The sequence below is a fragment of the Alosa alosa genome, chromosome 6 (assembly GCF_017589495.1).
Source record: "Alosa alosa isolate M-15738 ecotype Scorff River chromosome 6, AALO_Geno_1.1, whole genome shotgun sequence".
Classification (NCBI taxonomy): Eukaryota; Metazoa; Chordata; class Actinopteri; order Clupeiformes; family Clupeidae; genus Alosa; species Alosa alosa.
Window position 1 is genome coordinate 16,597,466 of NC_063194.1, and position 26,086 is coordinate 16,623,551.

General features: G+C 46.7%; 1 protein-coding gene across 4 annotated transcripts in view; it reads left to right on the plus strand.

Annotated features, from left to right (window-relative positions):
- The window catches only part of baiap2a (BAR/IMD domain containing adaptor protein 2a), a 60,187-nt gene that overhangs the window by 8,717 nt on the left and 25,384 nt on the right, over positions 1–26,086 (plus strand). For 3 of the 4 annotated variants that reach the window (XM_048246025.1, XM_048246029.1, XM_048246027.1), the window contains exons 2-7: positions 3,456–3,531; positions 6,563–6,649; positions 20,539–20,550; positions 21,324–21,385; positions 21,810–21,881; positions 24,220–24,357. In XM_048246025.1, coding sequence (XP_048101982.1) covers positions 3,456–3,531; positions 6,563–6,649; positions 20,539–20,550; positions 21,324–21,385; positions 21,810–21,881; positions 24,220–24,357 — 447 coding nt within the window. The remainder of the gene's footprint in view (positions 1–3,455; positions 3,532–6,562; positions 6,650–20,538; positions 20,551–21,323; positions 21,386–21,809; positions 21,882–24,219; positions 24,358–26,086) is intronic. The other variant, XM_048246026.1, reaches the window with a different exon arrangement.

Consider the following 26,086-nt stretch of genomic DNA (forward strand, 5'->3'; position numbering starts at 1 on the left):
ACAGGGAAAAGAAACCACTTCCAGTCTCTTCCTTCTTTCCTTCCAACGCCTGTCTCACTTTACTGGATGTGTATTCCACAGCCAGTTAAGTCCTTTAAGTGGGCTTAGGTAGGTCCATTAACTAGGCACGCCAACAGGCGCTCTCTCTCTCACTCACTCACTCACTCACTCACACACACACACACACACACACACACACACACACACACACACACACACGGGTCACATTGGAACATGCATGACATAAGCATGTAAAGAAATTACTGCCCATAATTGGCTTCGTATGCACTGGTGCGGTTCGTGCTGCCTACACGTTTATTTAACCGCTCAGATATTGTTGTTCTTTTCTCCCTTAAGTATTATGATAATCACATTCATTATGAGAGAGAGCAGAGGGAGGGAGAGGGAGAGAGAGCAGAGATAGAGAGAGAAAGAGAGAGGGCAAAATATGCTGACAGTAAGTAAGCTCATCAGTGATCCCTTCACCGAGGCAATGCTATTAATCTTTAATCACAAGCTGATGATATGGAGTGCAGATGCCATTGGATGCTAGACTTCGTTCGGTTGTGTTTGTGAGAGGCTCACTGCATGTTCCAATGGCATAAGACATTTATGGCGATGACTGGTTGAGATTGATTAACCTCCCTGACCTTAGAAATGGCAGGCCTTTCAGATGGCAAGGGTGAGAAGCTCCCTGTCGATTAACTGCATGAGTTGCTTGGAAGTGAGACACACACACACATCCATACACACACACACACACACACACACACACACACACACACACACCTCAAGTCTGGGGTGATTCCAGGAATCCAAATGCTTCTGAACGTGTGAGTGTGTGTGTGTGTGTGTGTGCTTGTTTATGTCTGTCTGTCTGTGTGTGTGTGTGTGTGTCTCTCACTGCTGCCTCCTACTGCTGGCTGTGGGGCCCTGGGCTCCTGCCTGCTCTGGTTGTAGGAGTCCTGCCACCGCAGCTCAGGCCTGGGCTTGGGCGTACGTTACATAAGCCTCCCACCTCCACATAACACGGCTCCCTGCTCTATGCATTCAGTGCGTGTGTCTGTGTCTGTGGAACAGAGAGACTTTATGTGTGTGTGTGCGCGTTTGTGTAGTGGAAGAGTTTCTGTACTGATCTTCCTCAACAAGGGGAGCTCATGCTACTTTATTATGTAAGAAAAGAGAGAAATGGATAGAAATGGTATACAGGCAGCGACCGAGGTGAGGAGAGCTGTAGATAGGGATTGAGATGAAGGCGGCGAAGACACTTTTTTTTTTTTCTACTCAGCCTCACTCAGTTGATTCTTACCAAGTCTCCCATTTGTGATTTTCGCAATCAGCGTTGTGTTGTGTTGTGTTGTGTTGTGTTGTGTTGTGTTGTGTTGTGTTGTGTTGTGTTGTGTTGTGTTGTGTTGTGTTGTGTTGTGTTGTGTTGTGTTGTGTTGTGTTGTGTTGTGTTGTGTTGTGTTGTGTTGTGTTGTGTTGTGTTGTGTTGTGTTGTGTTGTGTTGTTGCGTGTGTGTCTTAATGAGTGTTCTAGTCCTTGTGTGGAGTTGCATGTGCTGCCTTCATCCTTCTGATGGATGGATGCCAAGGAGGGAAAGAAAATGGTCTGTGTGTCTGTGTGTCTGTGTCTGTGTGTGTGTGTGTGTGTGTGTGTGTGTGTGTGTGTGTCTGTCTGTCTGTGTTCAAACCAGTGATGTTCTGAATGCACACAGCTCTTCAAAGCTCCCTCTTTTCTTCATACTGCAGATTAGTTGGATCACTTTACTCTCCATCTCGTCCATTTATTTTCTCTCTTCTCTTGTTTTACTTGTTGTCCTCTATCAATCTTCAAGTTTGGTGGTTTACTGTAACTATTTTCCACTCTTCTTTCTTTCTTTCTTTCTTTCTTTCTTTCTTTCTTTCTTTCTTTCTTTTTTTTTTTGTTTTTCTTTCTCTCTCTCTCTCTCTCTCTCTCTCTCTCTCTCTCTCTCTCTCTCTCTCTCTCTCTCTCTCTCTCTCTCTCTCTCTCTCTCTCTCTCTCTCTGATGCTGCTTCCTCGCAGACTCCTTATCTGTGTCCCCCATCAGGGCCAGACCCACTTTCGGCTGTGCAGAAACTTTGGCAGGCGCGGGAAGGTGACCTTTGATTCTGGCCTATTAATGTCAGTGGGACGACGAGGCCTGTCCACCCCCCCCCCCCAGCTGAACAGCTGATTCACTCCCAGCCATGCTTATTCATTTCCCACTTTCAATAGAGAGTGCTGAAAACAAAATTGTGTGTTTGTATTGCTTTTGCATCAACTAACTGTCTTTCAGAAATATTCAATTTTGTGCTATTCTTTGCAGTGCACATGGCAATAAAATTGCTACATGAATTGAGTTGTGACATGGGGCTTGAGGGGAGGAAGGGGGGCTGTTCCATGGCGGGATGATGTTACATTAATGATAGAGGCAGGTTGTAAGATGCACATGTTCTGTGGGCGGGACGATGTTACATTAATGGTGGAGGCAGGTTGTGAGATGCACATGTTCTGTCTCTTCAGGACAATACTCCCCCTGTGGACTCAAGCCACCGATGAGGTAGAGGTCAAAACAGCCCAGACCAGACAGAGCGTGTAGAGCGAAATGCGATGTTACTGATTTTGGGGGGTGTGTGTGTGTGTGTGTGTGTGTGTGTGTGTGTGTGTGTGTTTCGGGGGAGTAGTTTATTAACCCCAGGCCCTTGGCTGGTTGGAGCTGCTCTAATTGGAGTGGAGGCTGCGGGGAGAATGGAGGGAGGCTGGGCTGTTATGACAGGTGTCTGCTCCATTTACTGTCTCCCTACACAAGACTGTGAGGTTGCACAACGCACTCTCCCAAATGCATTTATTTCCGTTCAATTTGGACTCCATGGACAAGGAGATTTCAGGAGGTGAAATTTAGTTTGGTAGGGATTTGCTGAATCTTTCTGAATGCGCATTGTCTGTTTCCCACATGCATGGTGAAATTTGCACCAATTTGGTGGTGACCCAATGAGACTTACAGTAAATGTCCCATGTACCAGTGAAAGGAAGCTGTACAATTCTATGCACAGCCATCAAAGTGTGACACAAAATCCGCTATCTCCGAAACACACATTGTATGGTGTGTGTGCACAATGTCTGTGTATTTGAAATGGTGTTTGTACAGGAGAGAATATGAGGGGAAGAATTCTAATGTGCTTTGTGTGTGTGTGTGTGTGTGTGTGTGTGTGTGTGTGTGTTTATGTCTATTTGTGTTTGTGTTGTTTGTATTTGTGTTTGTGTTTTTTTTCTGTGTGTGTGTGTGGCAGAGAGTAAGTATGGGAGAGCAGGGGTGTGTGTGTGTGTGTGTGTGTTTGTGTTTAGTCTGTTTAATGTATGTCGTTTTCAGTTGTCCTCCATACTGCTAATGTTTCCTCCGGTATGACAGACAGACAGCTGATGCTCTCTCTCTCTCTCTCTCTCTCTCTCAGAACATTATGGAGCAGTTCAACCCCTGCTTGCGAAACTTCGTTGCCATGGGGAAGAACTACGAGAAGTCCCTCTCCAGTAAGAGCATTTCTCTTTTTCTTTTTTTCCTCTCTCTCTCTCTGTCTCATTTCTCTGTCTCGTTTCTTCAAATGCATCTCCTCTCCTCTCTCCTCTCTCCTCTCTTCTCTCTTCTCTTCCCTCTGTCCTCATTTTTCACCAGATCCAGGCAGAAAGCCAAACCCTCCAGCTTCCTTTGTGCCGCTCCATTTTGCGCAAAGTGAAAAGACAATATTTTATCACGCAGAGCGACACGTTAGATAGCCTCCACCACCATTGCCGCCGTTGCTGCTGCCCAGACCCTTATCATCCCCCCAGCAGGACTCTGCTGCAGCGCAGGCATCTCCACTGCCCAGGGTCCGAACACAAACAAGAGCCCCCCGATAAGTAGATCTGCCCGTGCAGATATAGCGGTTCCCAGCCCTCTTTTTGTTGATTGGCGAGGGACACAACTAATCACAGCCAAGATAAACAGCTAGGAGGGATTTTTTTTCTCTCTCTCTCTCTCTCACTGACTCTGTATCTGTCTCTGTTTCTCTCTCTCTCTGGTTTAATGATTGTTTTTGGGTTGTTGGTTTATTTGTTTTTCTTGTATGTGGGTAGGGTGGGTTGAGTTTTTAATATGGGCTGGTTTTATTGTTACTTGGTTTCCATTTGATTGTTAATAAAGGAACCGTTTCTCGCTCTTGTTCTCTCTCCTCTCTCTCCTCTCTCTCCTCTCTCTCTCGCTCTCGCTTTGTCCCTGGGCTTCACTCTTGGGTAGGCTCAGGATGGCCAGGCGGCAATGCAGCCCAACAGCAATTGCAGGGAAGATCACATGTTGTTAACACCCAGAGGTGGCTTTGCCCCCCCTTTTTTTTTTAGAGCTAGAGGGTGAGATCTCAGCATCAAAGCCCTGGGAGAGCAGTGGCTGGCAGATTGCTGATTAGGGTGAATATAATAAAACAAAGTGGCAGTCACCCAAAAGGAGCCCTTTGATCTAAATGGAGCGCTATTGTTTGGTGAGGCTTTAGCTTTAGCTTTAGCTTTTGGGCAGATTGTCAGTGGACGGTAAGAGGCTCTGGTCTGGTCTGGTCTGGTGAGGGACTCTGGAGGACTGGAGCTGCTGAGGTCCATCTGCTGCCCCCCACATCCACTACTCTAGCACACGCGAGATATGACGCGAGGAGGACAGGTGGAAGATCAGGGGAAGGAAAGATCAGTGTGATAAAACAAACGGGTCGTATCTTCACAAACTGGTATGTGTGAATGGGTTAAGGGGAGGGATGGATGAAAGAATGAATGAAGCTTTGAAGGGAAGTGAGTCAAGGACACTGCAGGCTCTTGGCTTCGGGGGATCTGTCCTCAACCTGAGCTCCAAATCCTCTTTACTGTCACAACCCCCCAGTCTAGCCCCCACCTCACCCCAGGACCTCTCGCCCCACTCTGGGCTCTTGTCTGGGGGACCCCCGTGCATCCACCTCCACATCCCCAGCTAATCGGAATAAGAGCCCTTATGCATGCACACACACACGTACGCACACACACACACACACACACTTCTCAGTGTGTAGGAGGAGCGCACACTAAATCTAAGAGCATATTGGAAAACCTCCTTTCCCAATCCTTACATGGAGACTCTGAGCCACAGATGCAGTTGTGTTCTGGCACTGAATCTGTCCTGCTGTCACTGGTGCAGAGGTTATCGAATGTGTTATCCTGGACTGGGCTCAAGCCCATCTTCCAGTGCTGTAGTGAGTGCCTGAGAGAGTGAAAGAAGAGAGGGAGAGAGAGATAGAGGGAGAGAGAGAGATGTGATAGGGAAACCGATCAGTCTCACCTCGTGGGCATCCGTGGGCACCGGCCCCATCTGTCTGACAGATTTCTACATAATTCATCAGCAAATCAGACCTGAATAATCGCTCAGCGGGGACCTGTAAACGAGCCGCAGGTCGAGCCAACTTGGAGCAGCGCAACTTTTTTATCTGCGCCACATCTGCCAGCCTCCAAATGAATTTTGTTTCTTTTGTTTCACTTTGTGCTGTGGCCTCTTCTTACCTCCTGTGTCAAACGCACCAATCTGCTTCGGCTCCTCTCGCCGCCTCAGTTCTGCAAAGTAGGTGCACCCACTCAGGTCCTGCAGGCTCAGTTCGGTTCAAGTTTATGGTCATATGTATTAAGAACACAATACATGTGTTCTGGCTCTCTCTCTGCCTGACATTACAGATGTTCTCCAGAGGTTCAGAACTCCCCTTCTCTGGATCCAGGTGGTACATGGTTTTGAGCGGATGACTGAGGATCATCATCATTAACATTATTCTCAATTTGGAGAAGAATGCTAAACAAAAAAACTTTTTTTTTTTTTTTTTTTTTTTTTTAAACGAATGAGGGACATCACAGATGATTTATGCTCAGATGAAACCACCATGCAATAGCAGCTGTCAAGCAAAAGAAATGGCAGTCACAGTGACATCAGCACTCCTTGTTTCTCCCAGTCCCTTCTCTTCCGCCTCTCACTTGAACTTGGCTGATTTCTGTCTGGTAACGTCCATCCTGTTCATTAGTGGCTCTCGAGTGCTAACGTACCACTACCTGCACCACCCTCTGTGTGTGATCAGTGGACTCTGTGACCTGCCGTCTAGACTGTTTAACACTCTTAATGGGTAGCTGCCCGAGCGGCCAGTGGGCAGTGGCATCCTTGCGGCAGTGTAAGCTTAGCCAGGCTCTAGCGTTAGCTGTGTTAGCGGCTGGCTAAGTGAGGGTGGTGAGATGCCACAGCAGCCAGACTAACTGCTGATTAGGTGTTCCCAAACAGCAGAAAAGAGGCTAGCGAGCAGGAGGGGAGAAACACCTGTCTCTAGTGTGTGTGTGGGGTGGGTGTGGGTGTGGGTGTGGGTGTAGGCAACAGTGAGTGTGCATGACATAAACCTACAAGAACAAGTGAGCATATACCCAAATGAATGCATGAGTGTGTGCAAGCATTGAGAGAGTTTTGAGTGTATTGAGTGCAGTTCATTCCTTATTTGTCCCTCCACTCTTCCACCACTTATGCAGCTTCTCTCCTCTTCCTCAGATGTGACATTTGCAGCGAAGGGCTACTTTGATGCCCTGGTACGGATGGGCGAGCTGGCCAGCGAGAGCCAAGGATCCAAAGACTTAGGTGAGTGACCGACTGACCCGACAGCTGCATCCCTGGGGGTGCTGCGTGAAAACCACTGTTCCATCGCTTCAAAGAGCAAGCCACCATGCCTGGCGCCCTTACCAGTCAACTGCCACTCCTGAAATCTATGAAGTCAATATTTCGTGACTTTGCTGTGCAATATCTATTTTGAACAGTCATGATCTTTTTATCTCTCCCTGACATTTGGCCAAAGAAAATCAATTGAGAATGTTTGTGGGTTTGTGTGTGTGTGTGTGTGTGTGTGTGTGTGTGTGTGTTTTGCATGGTGCTTTGTTTTGATTGTTTGTTTTGCTGGGGCTTGCTGAGAAAAGCCAGTGGGCCATTCTGTAACAATGAGCTCCGTGCAGCCCCTCTGCTCACAGTGGGGCCTGGAGATGCAGCATTCTCCATTCATTTAAAGTTCACTTCTGTAGGAACTGCGGAGGCAGCCTCGCAAATCTTATTTTCAAATGCCACTTTAGTCTCCACTAGATGACCGATTGCACGGAACTGGCGATTGTTGAAGTGTGTGTGTGTCATAACAAGTTTCTAAGGCTGAGAATCTGAAAATCCGTAACCTTTACTGACCCCAGAGATGACGTATGTGTCAGAATCCAGAGGAATAAAAACATCTCCTATCTATTAGCGAGTGTCGTTTGAGCTGCCTCTCTCTTCCAAAGATTGGTGTTCTGAGAGAACACTCTCTCTCCAGCTGGGTTTTTTTTCTTTAAGACATTAGGGTTTCCCAAGGCTCGTAGTGAGAACATGAAAGCAGCCAGTGCATAATGCATTCTCTCTGAGGAGTGCAGCCCACCTAGCGGCCCCAGCACTGGCTGCCTGATTTCCCTGCTAATATGCCTTTCATACGCTATTCCAGGGAATTTATTCTGTGTCTCCTCTCCTCCACATCCAAAGGCCATTAGCACTGCAATCTGGCTCTCACTCCTCCAAGCTCATATCACCCATCACACTCTCAGAGTTTCAGTGTGTTTGTGTGTGTGTGTGTGTGTGTGTGTGTGTGTGTGTGTGTGTGTGTGTGTGTGTGTGCGTGTGAGTGTGTTTGTATGCGGGGGGCTTTGTCTGTCACATACGTACTTACACACACACACACACACACACACACACTGGTGACTTTTATGCAAATTTATGCAAAATTCAGTCGTTGGATGCGTCGGTGGTGGTCTTCCCGTGCATGTTTACCTCAGTAGGACACTACTGGTTGTCTGTGTTTGTCTTTTCCGCGGTCTTCCAAAGGCCCTGTGGTGGCCGCCTCAGGCTCTGACCGTGCCTGTTTGTTTGCGCGTCCTTTGGCCATTAGGGAGCAAAGGCAGAGACGCCCCGGAGTGTTTGCCGTCCCTTTGTTTGTTTGACTGTAATGTGTACTTGTCCAGCCGCTGTGATACGGACAGGGTGTGAGTGTTGGCCAAGCTCTTATCCTCCACAGAGCTGATGATTAGTACACAGTTCATTTTCTTTCCAACGGAGTGTTTATTCAAAAGTAGATAAGTGTTTGGAGTAGAACTGCATCTTTCCATGCTTGTAAATCTCAGCCACCCCTGGGGTCAACCCCCTCCCCCCCTCTGGCCCCCTTAAAAAAAAAAAAATACATAAACCATATGACCTTAGAAGAGTTCATGTTATGCTACGCATGTGTGCGCGTATCAAAAGTTCAAAAGGTTGCATTCCATAATAGTACACCCTCCCCCCCATCGTCCACACCCATTCTGCCTGTTGTTTCCCTTTAGTTACGAGTCCTCTGGGAGAGGTTCCCGGTGTACGTTACCGTCACGCGTCAGAGGCAATTAGCTTGCACGAGAGCGAGCGAGCAAGGGAGAAGCACGTCACGCCCATACATCCCTGCCTGCCGCGCCAGGTCCATATTTAGCCCAGAGAATGAGGGCTCGGAGCAGCTCTCCCATATGACCCAGCTATTCTGCAGAGCGTCTGCCAGAGGGGTGACCTGTTAAAGCTGCACCTCCTGCATCAGTGCTGCTGCTGCTGCTTCTGGAGGCGTGTTTAGTGTGGGGTGGAGGGGCAGGCTGCAGGGGGCTGTGTGGTTCCGTGGTGGTGTGTGTGGAGAGGGGGGCGTGATACTGGGACACTGAGGCACTTAGGGGTTCAGGTTGGGTGATTGGGTGGGGTGCTGTAGGGTGCTGTCATGGAATTCCTTCTTTTGGGGATTGTGTGTCTTTGTGTTGAAAAGACTGATCGTGGTTGCTGTGTTTCTGGTTCGGTAGAGGGAGATTGTGTGTGTGTTGAGAAGATGGATCGTGATCGCTGGATAGATGCTGATGGAAGGGGTGTGTGCTCCCGGGCAGTATTTTTGTGTTTGTCGCTGTCTGTTGTGCGCTCGGCAAGAGAAAACCATGGGGGTTCGTCTTGAGACCGACTGTAAATGGTTTCCGCCTACACATCTGAAGCACCAAAACGATGTGTCTTCTCTCTCTCACTGTCTCTCTCTCTCGCTCTCTCTCTCTCTTTTGCTTGTTCAAAAGTGCTCACAATTATTATGCACTTGTGCTTTCAGAAATCATCTTGATGCAGTCGCCATTTTCTTTTGGGCATGACATGAGCGTAATTCAAATCAGATTAGACTGCTTGTTTGTGTGTGTGTGTGTGCGTGCGCGCATGTGTGTGCATGTCTCCCCTGCTGTTGAGTGAGCGTGGCCCTCTCTTTCCCACCCCTACTCCCACACGCTACCACCCACTCACCCTGTGCTGTTTGGGATAATGAGTCCCTGCCACCACACAACCCCCCTCTTTCTTTCTTTCTTTCTTTCTTTCTTTCTTTCTTTCTTTTCTCTCTCTCTCTCTCTCTCTTTCATCTGACTGTCTCTATCTCACTCTTATTCCCTCACTCCTTTTCTCCCTATTTTTCCTCCTGTCCTTTCTTTTTTTTTCTTCCATTTTATCCTCCTCTGCTTTGCTTGTTATGGTTGTGCATCTTGTTGTGCTCTCGCTTCTTAAAAGGGTTAAGGGTGTCACTGCCACCTACGCACAGATTCAGTACACTCCTCCTCGCGCTGCATCGCCATGCGCCGCATCAGTCACTTTCTCTTCTCTCTCTTGATCCCTCTCTTTTCTCTTTCTCTCTTTCTGTTGTCTGTTCTGTTGTCTCTCCCTCGCTCACGATCTGTTGCGAAGAAACGGCTGCCGCAGAATAATGCCACGAGGTCTAATCTGCAGCAGAACAATGCTGTCGTCTATTGAAGCCTTTTCCTCTGCCAGGCTCAATTCTCTGCAATGCCCATTTGGCAGATCGTGCTCGGAGGACAATTTGGAGCCGACTCAAGCCTTGAACTGTGGCTCTCCAAAGTCACCTGTGCTGCCCCAGTTTTCTTATGTACCTGAAGGTATTGAGTTTGGTTATTGAGGGAGTGAGCAGTCTGGTCTCTTGTTGTATTTCTCTTGCCGTGAGGATTCTGCCTGGATTCAGCAGCCCATCATCATTTCAGTAATCATCCCCCTGCTTTGTAATTTTCTTCTTTTTTTTTTTCTTTTAAAGCACATGACATTTTTCAGAGTGAGCAAATGAAGGGAGAGCGTAATGCGGCCTCAGACAACAATAACGAGAGGAGAGGGGATGAGAAAGCGGCGTCGTTTGGTAGCATTGTCTTTTCTAGGTTAATGGATGTGGGGTTTGTGCAGCAGCTGGCTGCTGTGTGAGCGATGGTAATGTTTTGGCAGACTGGTTGCCGTGGTGTTAAGGAGAATGAGCGATGGATGGATGGATGGATGGATGGATGGATGAGTGAGTGAATAAATGCAAGCTCCTCCGCTGGTCTTCTCCTGGCGCACCTGGCCCTGTTAGAACGGGAGCAGAGAGGCTCTTTTCTTAGCCCTGTGTCTCACTCCCAGGGGCCTCACTCTCCTGCTCTATTTTTGCAGGGCGCACGGCATGCTGGGGGATCTGTGCCTCCCCTCCATACACACACACACACACACACACACACACACACACACACACACACACACACACACATGCATGCATGCACGCATGCAGACTTACATGCATACATGCACATACACACATGCACCCGCACACACAAAAACACACACACACACACACAGGACTGCCGTTGCCTATGATTTATTTGTATTTTTTTTTTTTCATTAGGAGCCCAATCTGAACAGGCGCGCGCGCACACACACACACACACACAGGCACACACATACTGTATGTATACACATGCACAGATACAAACACAAGCATGCTGCTGAAACATAAGCAAAGATACTGATGCAAAGAGACTGACACACAGACACAGACACACACACACACACACACAAACAGGCACACTCTGAAACACGATATCTGCAGATAGTCAGGTAGAACCTCAGGATAGGTGTGACAAGGTACTAATGCAATTTTGCATAAATTGATAGTTTAGGGGGTGTAGACTCAGAATCTGACGGGTGCCGCTCCGGCACCCTTGAGCATTTTTTTTTTTATGGCCACGCCCCCTTTTTTGACCATAAAAAATAACTAGATGCACATTACTGTATAAACCCATCATGTATGGTATCAAATGAAAGCTCTTCTCAAACAGAATTATGTCAATAAAACAAGCTAAAAATTATTTCAAGTCCTTCCAGAGAACATAATAACTCTAAAGCCTGGTAAGGTCACACCGCTGAAATGGTAGGCTGAGCAACAAATTGTATCAACCCTCAACAATTAGTCAAATAGACAAAGTTATAAGGAACAAAGTAGAACTTAATCACAGATTCTGAAAGCAACTATATACAGAACATGTTGCCAGGTTGGCCTTGTACACATCACAAACATCAAATGTCTCCAAAAAACATTTATTCAATCAGACATTTCTCCCTCGCTGTCATCAGTATCCTCAACTGAAAGTGCAGCCATCTTCAAATTTTTATTTGCACACTGTTCACCACCTTTGCATGGCAGTAGGTGGTGCATGGTAGTCCATCTGACTGACAGCAGCAAGAGGCCCTGGAGCATGCTGGCACTGCCTTGCATCCACAAGCAACAAGCTGTAGAACTGTTTTGGGTGCAATGTCAGTGTTGCCATGAACAGGCACAGGAGTTTTTTTTTTTTTTTTTTTTGGTCAGCTGCTCTCCACAGAAAGACTTTTGATGTGTTCCACTGCATATTCTCTTGTTGGAAGAAGACTCTTTATTTTAGGATGGTCTCTTTTCTTGGTGAATAGCATTTATCTCAAGTTACTGAGGCTTTCAAAAGTCTTTCCATAGTAGAGGCAAGAAAGGAAATCCATTCCTGCCTTTATGCTCATCACCTTCTACAGTACATCTGTAAAATTCGTCCAATCAAGATTCCTCTTGCGCATCAAATTGATTGTTGAGTTTTTTTTTCCTTTGCCATATGGATATGACACACTGTTACAACCAAACAATACATGAACAGCCAACGACTCATAACATTTGTCTCCTAATTTGTCAGCCATAGCATTAATGTCAATTACTCTGGGCATCCATGGCCTACTGGTTAGGGAATCGGACTTGTGACTGAAGGGTGGCCAGTTCGATCCCCGACTGGTAGGAAAAATGAAGGTAGGGGGAGTGACTTAACAGCGCTCTCCCACATCCATATCCATGGATGAGGTGCTTATGGCCAGATCAAAGGGCTGCCCACTGCTCGGTGTGTATGTGTACTCCTAGTACGCTCACTGCTCTAGGGTGTGTGTGTTTGAATGGGTGTTCACTGTTTGTGTGGGTATGTTGTACACTCCCCCACTCCCCCCTTGTACACTACCCCCGAATGGGTAAAATGCAGAGCACAAATTCCTTGTATCCGTGTCCCACATTTATTGGATTAGGGTTAAGGTTAGGCCTGAGGTGTGGGTTAGGGTAAGGGGACATAGGGCTGTGGGAACATAGGCATGCTCCCGTACTGGTATATGTAAGTATACTTGGGTAGCCGTGGCCTACTGGTTAGGGCTTCCGGCTTGAAACCAAAGGGTTGTCAGTTCGATCCCTGACCAGTAGGATGTGGTTGAAGAGCACTGCTCTGTTATGCCCACAACCATGGTTGAAGTGCCCTTGAGCAAGGCACCTGACCCCTCACTGCTCCCCGAGCGCCACTGTAGCAAGTGAACACTAGTTTGTGCTTCACCTCATGTGTGCTCATTGTGTGCTTTACCTCACTGTGTGTTCACTAATTCATGGATGAGATAAATGCAGAGACCAAATTCCTTGTATATGCAAGTATACTTGGGCTATAAAACTGATTTACATAAATTATATTTGTTGTTGTAATTCCAAATGATGCGTCTCATTCCTTGCTAGAATATATGGAATACTGGAAGAAATAATTTTATTGATTCTGTCCTCTCCTCCTGTAATCAACTTTGCAGTTTACTCTGTAATTAAGGGGGCAAATTCAAGGACTGTTATAGTTATGTAATGTGCTGATTGACTGGCAAGTACCTCATAACTCAGACTAGTTTGTATCAATCCTGGACTGTGGTGTCTGTTTTTAAAGCATTAAAAAATGTTAGGATGAAAAATATTGTTGTCTTTAATTCTGGGGGAAATCCAAGGACGGTTATAATTATTGTGCTTACTACCTGGGATGTACCTCACAACATTGCTGTCTGAAATTCAGCGACTGATTCAAGAGAAATTAAAGCTAAGGTGCTAACTAACCCGCAAGTTGGTGAACTAGGGTACATCAGACTTGCTATAATATTCATATTAAAATGAATTACTATTGAATGATTGTATTCCTGTATGTATTAAGCTACATGGCAGTTCAATAATTTATTTAATTTAATACCAAACATGACACGATTTAGAGGTATAAGCTATTATGCTGCAAAAAGGAACCTAATTTGACCTTAAAGGTCACTTTGCAAAAGGTATTTTGTTCTCTGGAGGGACCTAAACTATTTTTTCTACTTTTTTATGGTCTAAGCTGATTTCTGTATGAAAAGAGCTTTGATTTGATACCATACATGATGGGTTTATATGTTAATGTCTATTTAGATGATTTTATATGATTAAAAAAGGGGTGTGGCAGCTGATGCCATTTTAAAGAAAATGCTCAAGGGTGCCGGAGCGGCACCCGTCAGATTCTGAAAGGACACCCCCTTACCTATCAATTTATGCAAAAAAATTGCATTAGTACCATATGTCACACTTAAGCCCAGATTCCACAAAGTTCTACCTGACGAAGACAGAGAAAAAAAAAATGTGTGCGCCTGACAAACACAGAGATACAGACACCGACACGCACGCACAAGCACAATCATTTATGCGCGCACACACATGTACACGCTCACATACACGAACGCACACACATCCTTGCAGGCACACAAAAAAGCACAGATGAATTTTTAACCTACTGCTGCATTGTAATCAGCACCTTTAGGCTATTCACATTCTCAGTAGGTGCTCATGTGTCAATGACTCTTTAGAAGCACTGTTTTCGGTTCCAGAACACACTCCCACACTCCCACACACACATACACACACACACAGAATGACTGCTTTGGGTTCCATCAGAGCAGACTTTCAGGAGGCCCAGCGTGGTTTGAAAATTGGGTTTATCCGGCTGCCCTCTCTGCTGAAGACACTCTCCGAGTCTCAGAGTGGGGATTTATCTCCCAACACCCAAAGCAATTGCCTCTTCCTCATAATTATGACCGCCACTAGCGAAGTCATATAATGATTGTCAAAGTTTTTCCTAAATAACTACCTGAACTGTGGCACTTTTATGGTATGTTGGTCTCAAGGGCCCACATCAACCTGGCCCATAATCACTCATTTGTGATTTGCCCCCCCGGTAAAAAATGAAAATGCAATATTATTTTGCTTTAATCGCCCCTATCTTCAGTTAAGATGTTCAGAACTGCACCAAATTGTATGTATATGATTGACCTGGCATTCTCTGGGGGTATGCCAAGTTTCGTAGAATTTCATCCATGGGGTCTAAAAAAATTAGGTTATGTGTACATTTAGTGACTGTACACTCATTGGCCTGTAGATGGCGGTGCACACATATACACATGCACACACATACACAGGCACCCACATACTATCGGTATTAGAATGGCCGATACATAATTACAAATTCAGTAGGATTAAAAGAAAGCCAAATATTCATCATCATCATCATGGCTGCATTTCCAGTATTGGCGATAAGTAATCGTTTGTCCACTAGATGGCACATCGTTGCAGTGAGACGTAATTTTGACGGAAGTTAAAAGTGGGTTGGAAAAACAATGGACGCTTCCTAGGACTGTAGTTTACCGCAGAGAACGTCTAATAAGGATAGGACGATGTTCACATGAAATGTAGTTCCGATTTCTTCTTGAAGCCGAAATAAATCTGAGGATGTTTATCGGACATGCTTGGTTTTTACTGCAGGTACGTTAATCTTATAATATCAATAAGGACCTAGGTAATGTTACCGTTAGCATTGGTTGAGTGATGGAGGCCAATTTGATTGATTGCATTTGTAGAAAACTATAAATGTGGTTATACCAAGCAAATTGATAGCAGTACTGTAATTGTATCTTTCGACTGTCATTTGCACGTGCTACAAAAATCATTCTGTGCAATGGAAGATTTACCAACGTTACACCGGTCTGATACAGTTTTGCCTATATGTCGTGAGACTGAGACGCCTGTTTATTTGTTTTAAGTGTGCAGGGTGTGAGAGAGGGGAATCGATGTGCTTTGATTCCAGCTTGGTAGTTGTAGTCTGTGAAATTAAAAAGCACGTGTGTGTGAAGTATCCAAACAATGACACCTTCATTTCATCATGGCTGCTTTAGCGGGTCCCATTGGTCCCATTTAGAAGTGGCTACTTCATTCGCGCTTTCCTTGACTCATGGAGCTGCGTGAATTTTATTACAACTTTTCGCCACGATATGGCAGTTTAAGTCCGCTTGATACTGTACCTAAGGCGTAAGCCATTGGTTTCCAAAGGAGATTTTATTTGTGTCGCCAGCAAAGCCTATTGACAATTTATGTTGTAAATAAGCCTACCTGTAGCTTAGGGAAGCTAACAGCTTTCTATTAGGATCTAGTTTGTTAGTTACAGTTTTGCCACAACTCCCTGATGCATTTTTGCATTTAGAATAGCCAGAGCGTGGATATCTCAATCGGAAAATTAAACAATATCGGGTGCCTATAGACTAGGCTGGGTGAACCCAGCCTGATCTATAAGCCTACCTGTAGCTTAGGGAAGCTAACAGCTTTCTATTAGGATCTAGTTTGTTAGTTACAGTTTTGTCACAACTCCCTGATGCATTTTTGCATTTAGAATAGCCAGAGCGTGGATTTCTTAAAAGATTGAGCTTGGTCTGGTGAAAGCCAGACTAGCCATGGACCTCAGTTACACAATGCAAGGGAACATGAATCAGCCTATATTTGCACGAACAATAACGGACAACAGCTCTTCAACTTTGACCCGTTAAAATGTGTACAGTCTAGCGACGCATTTCATCAAGGCCCATCTGGACATGTCAGTTATTTGCTCCACTGGTTAGATGTAAAACAGCATTTCGCTCTTTCCCTCACTGTTCTTTCTTTCTTTCTTTCTTTCTTTCTTTCTTTCACCCCCCTGTTTCTCTCTCATCTCTCCCTCTTTGTGTCTATCTCCCTTCATAATTACAGCTATCATTTTGCTCTCTTTCTTCTTCACTTGTCTTCTTTCTTGTTTTCTTTCTTGCTTTCTCTCTCCAAGAAGACCTCTCACTTCCCATCCTTTTCTTTCATGTTTCTCCCTCTTGGTTATCCCTCCCCCCCACACACAGACACACTCGTTTGTCTATGAGGTGAGGAATGTGTGTATGCGGAGACATATCTGCCCTGAGGTCATGTTCTGTGTCCTGTGCTTCCTCCAGCATGCTGTTTGGTTTCCACCTCTCCACTCTCCACAGGTCTGCACACGACCATGCAGGCAAACACTTGCCCACTCAGGGATCCTTCTTATGAGCTAGTTTAGACTGTGGCTGGTGTGCTCTCTCTCTCTCTCTGTCTGTCTGCCTGTTTGTCACACGCACGCACGCATGCACACACAGTCTCACAAAGACTCACATACACATACAAGAACATACACACGCACACACATTTCTCTCTCTCTTCTGTCATTTTTTTAGTTTTCGCCGCTGAGTTTTCGCCCTGTTTTCTCATTAGCGGCGGCTAGTCTCTGGTGGTCTCCCCGATGTTCACACATTCCTCTCCCGGCCTTGGGTCCCCATCTTCTCTCATCCCCTCGGTGGACAGGCAGGCGTCCCTGAGCCCAGTGCTGGGCTGTGGAGTGGGGTGGGGATGGACGTCACATTCTCACCTCTGCTAATAACGCTGAGCTGACAGTGAGGCCACACGGCTAGGACGTAATTGGTGTATTCACACTGTGTTGTCAGTCAGGATGGGATTTCTCTATCTCTGTGTGTGTGTGTGTGTGTGTGTGTGTGTGTGTGTGTCTTTCTCTTGGTTGCTCGGTGCACTGCATGCTTTCTCACACTGTTTTTTTGCTCTCCATCATTCTCTCTATTTTTCTTTTCCTCTCCCCCTCTCTCTCTTTCTTTTCTCTCTCTCTCTCTCTCTCTCTCTCTCTCTCTCTCTCTCTCTCTCTCTCTCTCTCCCCCCTACCACCCCATGTGCTCCCTGCAGACAGGCAAGCATAGGCAGAGCTCCATCTCTCCTCCTCTGCCACAGTGCAGCTGGCCTACATGAGGTGGCCGTGACACCAGCAGCACACTGCAGCCTTTAATGGGTCAGTAGGCTGAGGTGCCTGACCTGGCAAGCGTGTGTGTGTGTGTTTTACCTGTAGGTCCACGCACACACACACACAACAACAACAACTCAAGATCCCTTTAAACAGTGAGCTTTACCCGATTAGGCTGTGTTACTGACGGCTGTGTTAACCACATTAAGGCCTGAAGGACTGAACTGGACGGTGTGGGAGATGAGGACGTCCTGAGGGACCTGATGGCGCCATGTTCCCCATGGGTCCCTTTCGCTTGGTTTGTGACCGGCATAAACTGTTCACAGGAAGGGGACTATTTCCTGTGTATTGCACATTAGCCTCTATCCTATTATCACACTAACACACACACACACACACACACACACACACACACACACACACACAACAGAGTTATGGAATAGCGAGTGAGATAAGAGCAAGTTTTCACACGGTAGTCCCTGCTCACCACTGTGGTGCACTGTGGGATCCGAGGCGAGGTCATGACTAGCACCATGATGTCATTCTCTTCTCTCTCCTCTCTCTCTCTCTCTCTCTCTGGTGAATTCCTCTGGCCTCTTCTCTGTGAGCCTGTGGCTCCCTACTTCCGTGTGGTTCTCCCGCACAACACCCTCCATTTTGTGTGGCGTGTGGGCGCCGACGCTGCTGCCTCTTCTCTCCTCTCACGGCGCTCTCCTTTGGCAGCTATCGTAGCATTCTGCTGCTGCCATGACAACCCGCCACAATTCACATTTGACCTTCATTGGTGATTCACTCCCTCTCACTCTTTTCCCTTTTCGCCTCTTTTTAGTCAGTCTCTCTCTCTTGCTTTCTCTCTTTCTCTGTTCCTGTTTCTCTCTCTCTCTCCCTCCATAGCTCCCCCTCTCTTTCTCCCTATCTTTCTCTGCCCTGCTGTTTCTTCCTCCTGCCAGACTGGTTGGTCTTGTTAACTGCACTCAGCCCTTTATATATTTCTTTCACATTTCTTTCACACACACACACACACACACACACACACACACACACACTAGCACTCCCACTCTCTGCAACTCACATACACACACATAGAAAATTACATGAATCCTTAATATTGTGTACTTATTTGGTTGAGCATTTCTTATTAAGTAAATGGCAATCATTTGATTAGAGGGCTACTAGAGAAATGGTTTCTGCTGTTTGCATCAGGAGTGCCACATCTTCTTCATGCGTGCGCACACACACACACACACACACGTGCACAGGCATGTATTGCTGCAGGTGTTGACTCAGCTGGGTGCTCCAGCAGGTTGCTGCAGCTCCATTGTTGTGTGTGGAGTGTGAATTTGGTTGGCAGGGTGTGGCCGTCCTCTGACTCATTCCCCAGAGAGACTCCCTTAGAGTGTGTGCTTTTAACGTGTGTGTGTGTGTGTGTGTGTGTCTGTTTGTTTGTTCATGTACACAGAACGAGAGCTCTTTAAACTCCTGACTCTCTGCATTGATGGGCTCTTGACCTCAGCTGAGCTTGACCAGACTCCCTTAGAGTGTGTGCTTTTAACGTGTGTGGGCATGTGTGTGTGTCCGCGTGTTTGTATTTCTGTGTGTCTAGATACACTGTATATTTACCTGCAACGCACCAGTCAGTCCAGTCCGAGTGCTCTACTCCTTGCTGCCTTCACTGATGTGTGCACCCCATGGGCATATGTCTGGGATGGTGACATTGCTCTGCGAAAACTCCTTGGCATCACTTCGCCCGCAGGAACATGCTCGTGGTGTTTACGTTAGTGTGGCTCAGTCCTCAGTTTCTCACTTGGTGACACCCAGTTGCAGCTGCATTCTCTCTCTCTCTCTCTCTCAGCTCACCGGCTCTCGGCTCTGGCTCTCGGCTCTCACCGCTCGCTCTCGCTCTCTCTCTCTCTCTCTCTCTCTCTCTCTCTCTCTCTCTCTCTCTCTCTCTCTCTCTCTCTCTCTCTCTCTCTCTCTCTCTCTCTCTCTCTCTCTCTCTCTCTCTCTCTCTCTCTCTCTCTCTCTCTCTCTCTCTGCTATTTCTTTTGGTTTCTGTATCCACAACAACTCTCCAGAGAGCTTTTAATAAAGAGTTTAAAAAAACAAAAGAAACATGCCAGCCTCCAGACTCCAACCATTTGGACCAGTCAATGACCTCAGAAGCCTGAAATCTTTTGAAAAATGGAAAACTAATAAACTTTCCCCAATATATAAGAGAAAAAGCCACATGGCTGTTGTCTTCTGTATGATTTGGCTTGAGCAGCTTTGACAGGGCGCAGCGCTCAACATTGCTAATTGACGGCAGTCAACAGAACGCGCTGGCCGCTAAGCCCCCGGGTTGTGATCAGGCCTGATTAGCTTTAATAGGCTTAACTGAGAGCTGACAGAGAGGGGTGGCCTCATTTAGTTAGCTCTGCTTTTGTATTATTGTTCTTCCTCCTCATCCTCTTCCTCCTCCTCTTCCTCTCTCTTTGCTCCTTTGGCTGAGATGGCTCTTGTGTGAAGGAATATGGAGAGTGTCTGTTTCCGTCCCAAGCCATATGTTTTCAGTGTTGATGTGTTACAGTGTATTTTGTGAAGTTTTGCAGTTTTCGTCAACTGATGCCCACATGTCTACAATGTTAATATTGCTTAACCCTACATGAGCACCAGCTGCCATGGCCATACTGTAGGTTAAGCTGTGGTTTTACTGTTGTGTATTTAACTGCTACGTCACACTGCTTTGTATGATTTCCCTGTGTGTGTGTGTGTGTGTGTGTGTGTGTGTGTGTGTGTGTGTGAGAGAGAGAGAGAATAGCAGCATAGTCGTACCTGTCAGAGTTCCTCTTCAGTAAGACCACTGACAGGATCGCAGACCTCAGCAGATTCCCTGAGACTGTACCCTAATGGGAACACTCCATTACCATAGAACTGGCACTCAGACCCCCTGTAGTCTCCAGGGACTGACTGAATGAGCTGCACCTTCACTCCATAACATCCTCCATGTGAGGGTGGCGTTTAAGGAAGGCTGAGGGAGCGACCACACGGCTCGCTATTAGCCAAGTGTAATCCTCACGATGTGGGTGAAGCGATGTGTCTTCCTCATTATTCTGTGTGTCTCCCTCCTCCCTCCTCTCTTCCTCTCTCCGGATCTGTCTCCCCACCCCCCCCCCCAGCCTGTGTCTTTTGCTCAATCAAGATCTATGTTGTGTTCTTTTTCTTTACAATGCAATGCATATTCAGAAGAGGCAACGTGTAGGTATACCACAGAACTAAAAACGCCATGATTTTCTCTGGTTGCATGGCTACTCTTTCATCTCTTTATTTTCTCTAGATTTCTTTCAGTATCATTTTTCAGTACTTCAAACTGTCTTCTTTTTTTTGTTCCATCTTTTGTGGTCAGATCTGCATTTAAAACAAAATTGCCCAGTTGCAAACTAAAGTTATAGTCATGTTTGTAAACCTGATGATTTTCAACATCTGGTTATTTTTTTCTTGTATGATTTGGGACCAATCCATCCAAGTTTTCTCTTGTCATTTTGTCAATTTAAATTTCAATTTTATTTATTTTAATTTTATTTATTTTAATTTTATTTTGTGTGTCGTATCTGTCTGTATCTCTTTTCATTTCTGGTAAGGTCAGTCTGTGTTTACCCCTGTGTTTTGTTGACATGCCATGACCAATCCATGGCTCTCTATGTGGTCTTCTATGTTTGTTTGTCATGTTTATTTCTTTGTTTGTTTGTGTCGTGTGTGTGTGTGTGTGTGTGTCTGTGTGTGTGTGTACCTGTGTATTTGTTTTGTCGTGTGTGTGTGTTCTGCATGGTCCTCCCTGCACACCGGGGTGTGAGCAGAGGCGCTCAGCCTCAACTCCCTCTCCCTTCTCCCTTCGCCTCATTTTTCATCTTCCCTCTCTTCCTTCCCTTCCCTTCCTTCCTTCTTTCCTTCCTCTCCCTCTCTATCCCACCATCTCTCTCTTTCTCTCTCCACGGCTCCTGATGTCCGCATCTCTCTCCTCTGTCCTGCAGGGGACGTGCTGTTCCAGATGGCCGAGGTGCACAGACAGATCCAGGTGCAGCTGGAGGAGATGGTAAGTGCTGGACGATGTGATGGGTGGGACTGCGTGGGGTCAGGTGCAAGGTGAGCGCTCAGGTGGATGTTCTGAGCCGTCACATTGAAGCCCTGACCCGAGGTGTGTTCAAATGGGCTGGGGTGTGTGCGGCTAGCAGCGGGTGTGTTCAAATCAAGATGCCACTGTGGGGTGGTTGTAATGTATACAAATGAAATTAAGAAAGAAATAAGTGAATGAAGTGAAATGAGTTTGTCATTGTGTGTGTGTGTGTGTGTGTGTGTGTGTGTGTGTAGGGGTGTGTGTGTGTGTCCTGTCTGTCTCTCTGTGTGTATGTGGTTGGATGTGTATTTATATTTGTCTGTGCGTATGGTTGGATGTGTATTTATATTTGTCGGGTGGTGAATCAGCACCCACACTATGTTATGTCTCTTTCTCTCCATAGTTAAAGTCCTTCCATAATGAGTTACTCTCAGAGCTGGAGAAGAAGGTGGACTTGGACGCCAGATACCTGACAGTATGTGTCCTCTTTCACCTCTACAGTTGTTCATGGTTGTTCACCTCTACAGTTGTTCACACCAGTTTAACCTTTAGCACCTTACTGACCACCAAATAAACCAAGTGAGATACACTTTAAAGGAGCGAGAAAAATGTATCCACAAACCCACTATTGCTGTATAACAGCGTACAGTACTTTAGTTGCCTGGTCTCCGAAGCATTGAGCCTTCACACATATCTATCTCGCCTTTTTGCATTTTATTTGTTTTTTTTTTCCCCTCAGGCACAGGCGCTGTGAGTGGCTGAGTGGCTCCACTCTTCAAACAGCCATTTAGGTCCATTAGTCCTCGCAGATTGCGTGATTGGCAGTTTGGCTCGCACATTTTAACGTCGCGCCTTCCACCGCGCTCCCCAAAGCCCTCCATCCCATCATCAGCCTTAATGTGCCGGAGAGGCACCTGGAGGAGGTGTACAAGCCGTCGGGGAAGAAATGCGAGAGGAAACTGACACGACAATACGCAAAGGGGGGACTGTGCCCGCATAAACAAAACAAATCGCCATCCCTGCATGAGAGCGAAGGCTAGTGAGGAGTGTTCTATAGATTGCGGTGATATCTTTAGAATGAGTGGGCTGCCATAGCACTGCAGCGCTCTGCATAGCTTGGTCTCAGAGGATGGAGTGGTGCTGCCATAGCCACAGAGCTCTACTCTCTCCACTGCTACAGCAAGCTTTGCGGAAGGCAAAGGTCATCGGCGTCCTTAAGTGCCCTGGACTAACAGCACTTTAAAAAGGGTTATTCTAGAACGGCCACATACATGAGTGTATATAGTGGGGTTGTTTCCATGTGCTATTGGTTGGTTGGTTGTTTTATTTATTTATTTATTTATTTACTTATTTACTCGTATGTTTTGAGTGTTTCATCACTGGCCCGTGGCCCCAGAATGACTGGTTGGATCCGCCCTGGAAGTGCTGTGGGAGTCGTATCGGAAATCGTAATTTATATGAAATTGCACTGTGGCTGCTCCTCACAGTGGAGCTTGTTCTCCCACCTTCCCCCAAGCACAATTTCATTTTGCCAGCACTCTGAAGTTCAATTGCGTCGCATTTAAAATGAATGAATTCCCCTGAAAAATCACTCCGGTTATGAGCGCGATCGTCGTTTACTGTGTGCGCTCCCTGAATTATTAATCCGTCAGTCATTTTGCAAGAGCAAGGAACAAAAGAGAGAAGAATAGAAGGTGACATTTTTTGAAGATGAACTGAATCTGACTAACAAAGTGGCTCTTTAAGAAAGCACCATCTCCTCTTCCTCTATCTGGCTAACAAATGCCCACGCGCACCCAGTCCAGGCTCTGGACGCTACTCCCAATCGCTCGCAGATGGCCACGAGCCACACCATGCCAAGCATTCTGCGCAGGCAGTCCGAACTGTGTGTGCATACGCTGGCATTCGGGGCTTAAGTCACGTTGGCCTCCCTGCCACTCATCCGAGATTAGGCATTGCCGAGACTGGCTGCGCTTGTCCTCTTTGGTGGTTAACCACGGGCTTCCAAAAGCGGCACATGATTGAAGCCCATGCTTATGGGCTCAGACAATGTGAATAGTAGGTTGCACAGTGTGAGCGGGAACTCTCCATATTCCACACACACACACTCTTCGCCCCTTGGCACTGGATTTCTTGTAGTGTCACAATCTCGGTATGCTTCAGATCTTCACAGATGCCCTTTATCACTCTGTTCCTTTGACTCTCTGCAGAGTGGGCTGTTGTTTCGCTCGAGCTCGGGTGTTAATTATGATGTGGTAATTGGGTCGTTTAGGTAGATCCATTAAGTCGTTCAGAAATGCAGAGGCTTAACGTGCCTGATTTCCTGCTGCCTGTAAAACCATGCCCTTGCTCAAGTCATTACAATTAGGAAATATGCAGATCACATTTTCTGGGGTTCGGTTAAGCCCATTTGATTAGAAGTAATGAATAGAAGCAGGAAAAGTGGCTCGCGGATTGAGAGGCTTTTGGGGGCAAATTAAGAAAATGCTTATTTAGAGTGATATCAGTGTCCAGTCCAGGTTTAGCAGATTGTTTCTGACAAAAAAAGCAAACAAAAACAAAACAAGAGATGATTGTGAAGAAATGCTAGGGAATTTACCAAAATGCAACAGCATTGTTAAATGAATAAGAAAAGTTTTATATGTGCAATCTGACTCATTCCTAAGACCACCTGTGTGTGTTTTTAAGGGTTCTAAAAACATTCTGTCCTTATCTGATTGACAACCTTGCTCCGATAAAAAAGGGACATTGATTAATGAGTTAGTCAGGGTGTGGTCACCTATTGAGTTGCGTCTCTCTCTTCTGGCTTGCAGGCGGCGCTGAAGAAGTACCAGATGGAGCACAAGAGCAAAGGCGAGAGCCTGGAGAAGTGTCAGGCCGAGCTGAAGAAGCTGCGCCGGAAGAGCCAGGGCAGCAAGAACCCCGCCAAGTACGGCGAGAAGGAGCTCCAGGTGAGTGATGTCCATGCGGGTCAGCCACGGAGAGTGACCACCTCTCCCCTCCTTTAGACTGTGTGAATTTCTGTTCTGATAACCTATCAACCACAACAGCATGCTGGCAACCCACAGGTGCGAAGCAGGTGGTTTGGGTTGTGTAACTACCTGACCATCCCCCCCACTGCTGCCCATTGACTACTGAGATTTCAGAAGAGTATGAGCGTTGAATGCCGAATCAGATGGACTCAGATCATGAGCAGGGATGGAGCTGAGCATGCAGAGCTGGGCATCCCCAGAGGGTTGGTATAGAGCCCAGCCATGCTGGTTCAGTTTGCCTGGCAGCATCTCCGGTGCAGTGGAGTGGGGGGCTGTGATGGAAGAGTGTGAGGGTGGTCTTGGCTCTTGGTGGCCAGAGGTAATGGGGGGGGCTTTGTGTGTGTGGGTGGGTTTGTTTGTGTGTGTGTGTGTGTGTGTCTATGGAGGATTACACAGTGGGCAGCGGTGATGTATATGATGTATAGAGTGTGTGCGGGCTGTCCAGCAGCATGCCTGTGCAGAGTGGGTGGGCGAGTGTGTAGGCAGGGGCACGCATAGCAAAGATGAAAAGCTAGCCTCCTGAAGATATAAGATCCACACACCCACACACACACACACACACACACACACACACACACACACACACACACACAGAGAGAGAGAGACAAGGACACATACACTTTCCCTAACTCTCTCATAAACCCAATATATGCATAGGCAAAACCCATATGCAACCCTCATAACCACCATTACCACCACCATTAACATTCTCTTACTTCCTCAATGCACACACACACACACAAAGTGTTTTTCAATTCTTTGAGTCAGCCAGGCAGGTGCTGTTGTAATGGAGGTGAGTGGTGAGCTGCTGTTTACACAGAAACTTTCTCTCAGACACACTCTCATTTGACAGGTCTCAGCTGTGTGTGTGTGTGTTCTCCCTGCTGTGTGTAGATGGGGAGAGGTGTGCCGCAGTGGTGAGTGTACTCACAGGCCTCTCCCTGCCCAGAGATCGATGGCCCACGAGTCTGACTCCACACTTAGCTATGTGGCCTTGGGGAGGGGGGGGTTCAGCAGGGCTTTCATTTTGTGCTTCGCTGCCTGTGAAAGGACTGCTCCTCACTTACCTGGCCAGCCCCACTGTAACACACAACTGACCCATGCTGTGTGTGTGTGTGTGTGTGTGTGTGTGTGTGTGTGTGCACTTACTCCATATTGTTACAAATGAGAACATTAGTCATGGAAAGTGTGTGTACATGTCCAATGTGATGTTTTCCGTGTCGTTAGGATCTCCTCCCTCTGGACAGGGGCATGTTGGTGCACCGCCGCGTTGTCAGTCGGATGTGTTGATCTAAGCCTGACTCGCACAGTGGCTCCATAGGTGTGGTTTGGAGTTGAGTAACAGCCCCTGTCCCTTGCCAGATAGCCTCTGGCTGATGTGGATCAGGTTCTGAAAGCAGCACCTCTCACCTGTCATTAGACCCCCACCCCCCATCCCACCCTGTGCCACGGATGCCCTATATCGGCTGAATGGAAATATCAGAAGCTTGGGGGGTGGGGGGGTTGACAGCTACACAGGAACGAGAATATCTAAAACCCCTTTGGAATTATAGAGCCACACACACACACACACACACACACACACACACACACACACACACGCATTCTATGCATTAAGCTGTAAATCTCTCTGCGGTAAGCCATGAGG